General features: G+C 38.1%; 1 protein-coding gene across 1 annotated transcript in view; it reads right to left on the bottom strand.

Moving 5' to 3' along the window:
* The window catches only part of CCDC39 (coiled-coil domain containing 39), a 108,136-nt gene that overhangs the window by 36,166 nt on the left and 67,471 nt on the right, over positions 1–4,499 (bottom strand). Inside the window, exon 14 of the mRNA XM_003794296.1 lies at positions 1,995–2,118. Within this exon, the coding sequence (XP_003794344.1) occupies positions 1,995–2,118 (124 nt within the window). The remainder of the gene's footprint in view (positions 1–1,994; positions 2,119–4,499) is intronic.

Here is a 4,499-nt window from a genome sequence, read left to right as displayed (position 1 = left end):
AAATAAATAAATAAATAAATAAATATTGTCTTAGGCAAATAATTCATGAGGAAGAAGACCCCACTGGCAATCACAGCTACAAACAAAAATAATTAAATGGGACTTGATTAAATTAGAAAGCTTCTGCACAACTAAGGAAATAATCAACAGAGCAAATAGACAACCTACAGAATGGGCAAAAATATTCACAATCTATATATCCAGTAAAGGGCAAATAACCAATAAAGGGCAAATAATCTATAAAGAACTCAAGCAAACCATCAATGAAAGAAAAAACATTAAAAAGTGGGCAAAGACATGAACAGAAGCTTTTCAAAAGAAGATAGACAAATGGCCAATAAACACATGAAAAGTGCTTAATTGTCAGAGAAGTGCAAATTAAAACCCAAATGGACACTTTACCCCAGTTAGAATAGTTTCTATTAAAAGGACCCAAAACAATAGACCAGTACTCAACCTGTGGGTCGCAACCCCTTTGGAGGTTGAATGACCCTTTCACAGGGGTCATCTAAGACCATTGGAAAACTCAAATATTTATTTCCATTACAATTCACAACAGTAGCAAAATTACAGCTATGAAGTAGCAACAAAAATAATTTTATGGTTGGGGGTCACCACAACATGAGGAACTTTATTAAAGGGTTGCAGCACTAGGAAGGTTGAGAATCACTGCAACAGACTCTGGTATACATGCAGAGAGAAAGAAACACTTATTCACTGTTGGTGAAACTGCAAACTAGTAAAACCTCTACAGAAAATGGTAAGGAGACCCCTACAGGAACTAAAAGTAGACATACCATTTGATCCAGCAATCCCAGTACTGGGTATTTACCCAAAGAAAAATAACTCATTTCATCAAAAAGGCATCTACATTCAAATGTTTATTGCAGCACAATTCACAATTTCAAAGATGTGGAATCAACCCAAGTGTCCATCCATTCATGAGTGGATTAACAAAATGTGTGTATATATATATATACTGTGGAATATTACACAGCCATGACAAGGGATAAATTAAGGCCTTTTGTAACAATTTAAATGGAGGCAGCGACCACTGTCGTAAGTGAAGTATCTAAAGAATGGAAAAACAAACATTGCATGACTTGCTATTAAATTGGAACCAACCAATGAGCACACATGGGCACAGAAGAAAGTAAAATTCAGCAGAATTCAAGCAGAGGATAGGGGAACAGGAGGGGCTGGGTCAAAACCTACCCAATGAGCACAATCCATACTATCTGAGTGATGGGTATACTTGTAACCTGACTCAAGCATAACATATTCAATACTTATAACCGAAAACATTTGTAACCCTATAACATGATGAAATACAATATTTAAAAAATTTAAAAAACTTTAAAGGATTTTCAGAGAAAGATTGGTTAAGTGGAATAGCCTAAACTTAAAAGAGGAAGGGTTTTGGAACAAGTTAACAATAGGTTTTGGGAACTAGAAGACAATGCTTTTACCTCACAGGCTGGAGGTATGTAAAACTAATAATATTTCAGGATTTCTACCTAGCACAAATGTTTTGGCTCTTATTTTTGTTATTTTTTTTTTTGAGACAGAGCCTCAAGCTGGCACCCTGAGTAGAGTACCATGGCATCACAGCTCACAGCAACCTACAACTCCTGGGCTTAAGTGATTCTCTTGCCTCAGCCTCCCAAGTAGCTGGGACCACAGGTGCCTGCCACAACACCTGGCTTTTTTTTTTTTTTTTTTGGTTGCAGCCACCATTGTTGTTTAGCTGGCCTGGGCTGGATTCAAACCTGCCAGCTCTGGTGTATGTGGCAGCGCCTTAGCCACTTGAGCTACAGGAGCCAAGCCATAGCTCTTATTAAGTACAAGAGTTAATGGCTCTAATTAATTTGCTAGATTTCATGGCAAGATTATCATTTTGGTTCTTTTAAGTCCAAAGGATTATTATGAATCAGTTAACGAAGAAAGGCTACTTCATACAATGTGCATCACAATGGTAAATCAACTAAAATTACCTTTATTACATAATAGGTCTGTGTTTTCTCCTCTTCTCCTTCGGGAGGCAGCATAACAACCGTAAGAATTTCATATCTATTCTTCAGCTTATCTATTTTACTTAGGCGATCATGAAACTCAGAACTAATGTGAATAGAAAAAGAAAAATTAAACACCAAAAACAAATAATGCTGTGTTCTTATGGAAGACATTTGGATTTGTGTTACTGCTGAACTCAAACAGGTTAAAAGTGTTCTCGCTTTTCAACTTAATGATTCAGTATAAAATGGCTTACTTGAAGGCCAATGAGTTAGTTTGCCACAGTTTCGTGACGCTGGCAGAAGACACCATTTCTATGTCAGAGACAAAGGGCTTTATTACTCACGGCATAACAAGCGGTGTATGTTTTCTGACAGTATCGGTCACCTTTGCTCCCCACACCCTTTGTGGAGAGAAGAGATTGTGCACAGAGTAGATTTACATTACAGCCGAGGGACCTCAAACATTTTTTAATAGGAAATAAGAAAACATGCCTACTTTTGCTTCAGAGGAAGAGACAAGCTCTAGTTTCTGCTGTTCAAACATATTCTAAAAGATAGCTCAGAAGAGGAAAATTAGTGCCTCTCTTTGCAAGGCAGGCCAAACTATGAGAAACTCTTCTTTTTTCCTCACATTTTGTCAAGGTTTATTTGTAGAAACAGTTATAAATCAGAATACTAAAAAGTGAATGTTTTGTTATGAACTAAATTTTCCTTTTTTTTTTTTTTAAGACAGAGTCTCACTCTGTCACCCTGGGCAGAGAGCCATGGCATCAGCCTACCTCACAGCAACCTCAAACCCCTGGGTTCAAGTAATCCTCCTGTCTCAGCCTCCCACGTAGGTGGGACTACAGGCACCTGCCACGCTGTCTGCCTTATTTTTCTGTTTTTAGTAGAGGGTGGGTCTTGCTCTTGCTCAGGCTGGTCTCCATCACTGGAGCTCAAACAATCCTCCCACCTTGGCAGAAACAGAAAGTTTTCGTGGAAGAGATGGCATTTGGTCAATTATGTGATCCTGAAGTGTTTATTTGCATTTAAGTACAATGTCAGTGTATGTTTATATTAATCTTTTAGAGTATGGAAACGGAGGAGGGTAATAATAAATATCGTATATAATAGCCTTTCAATATACACTGATGATGAGAAACTTTTGCAGAACTATCTTCCAGCATTCAGACACAGACAGACTCCTTTTTTCATCTTCTTTCTAGCCCATTTTTCTGCAGAACAAATTCATATTCTTAAGCCTGTTGGTTAGTTTTTCCTTTTAGGTCAGTAAACTTATATTTTATGAGCAACTTTTAGAACTTTATAGGAGTATTAGTAGTGCTTATACATGCATACAATGCATATGAGGGTGGCTCACTGGCCTGCGACAACTTCCTGAAAACGAGCCATCCAATCCTGACAAAACGAAATCTTCAACCTACAGGTTCCCTCTCCTCGAGAGAACTAACGGTAAAATACAGATAGAGTCAGCAGTTACAGTTTTCCTTAGTTTTATCAACAAGGAATTCTATAACTAATTATCACTATTACTCATCAGAAAATATTTACTCATCCTTTATGTGATCACAACAGACTTACCGCATTCAATGAAATTTGGCCCAAGATTGGATCTAACGTTCTCTAATTTCAGTCCTTCTTTAAACTTACCTTGTGTTCACCCTGCTTGCCACATGTCACTTCTTATTCCTGGATCTCTCTCATTGTCTTCACTGCCTAGACAACATTTCTCTGGTGACTCCTTCTGCTTTCATCCCTCTCCTTCCTCTTCTGCCTCCCCACTCCTCTCCCCTAGCTTCACTCCCCCAAGCTGGTCAAACTCCCTCCCACCCCGCACAGTAACTCCCTCTCGGGAGGCTGCAGGGTCAAAGCCAGGATGAAAAATCCAGCCCATTTCCTTTCACCACTGTCTAAGCAAGGGGTGTCCAACCTGCTGTCTGAAGGCTGAAGTCTGATTTTTTGAAGATTTTTTTGTTTGTTTTGGTTGTCTGTGGTGTCAGATATCATGAAAAGTATGCCACATCCTTTTTTCCCCTAATTGGCTTTTGTTAGTGTTTTTGTATATAATGTGTGTCCCAAAACAATTATCCAATATACAGCAGAAAAAAGGTTGGACACCCCGTATAGATGGTCAGTGCAAGTTGGCGTAAGGCTCATAGAAGAGAATTTATAAGGAAATTTTGTATAAAATCAGGTTAGTATAATTAAAACAAAATCTCTGCTTAACGCAACACATTTTCTGTTCTCAGTGATAAGACTTGTGTTTGAAACCTCTTAAATTTCTGTTCTGGTACACATGTTTAAACTAATAGACTAAAATACATAGAAAGTTGAGAACTCAAATTGTCAATCAGCCACTAGAGTTAAAATAAGAAATTTAGAAACTGTCCGTCCATCTCTCTGTTTTCTGCCTGCTTGAAAGCTGTGGTTGCTAAGTTACTGTTATCACCAAGTCCAGGTCACTTGAAACAGCCAGTTCTG

This window comes from Otolemur garnettii, unplaced genomic scaffold (genome assembly GCF_000181295.1).
Source record: "Otolemur garnettii isolate 467f Iridium unplaced genomic scaffold, OtoGar3 scaffold00078, whole genome shotgun sequence".
In the NCBI taxonomy this organism is placed as follows: domain Eukaryota; kingdom Metazoa; phylum Chordata; class Mammalia; order Primates; family Galagidae; genus Otolemur; species Otolemur garnettii.
Note: the sequence above shows the minus strand (reverse complement) of the source record. Positions and strands in the feature narration are given on the sequence as shown.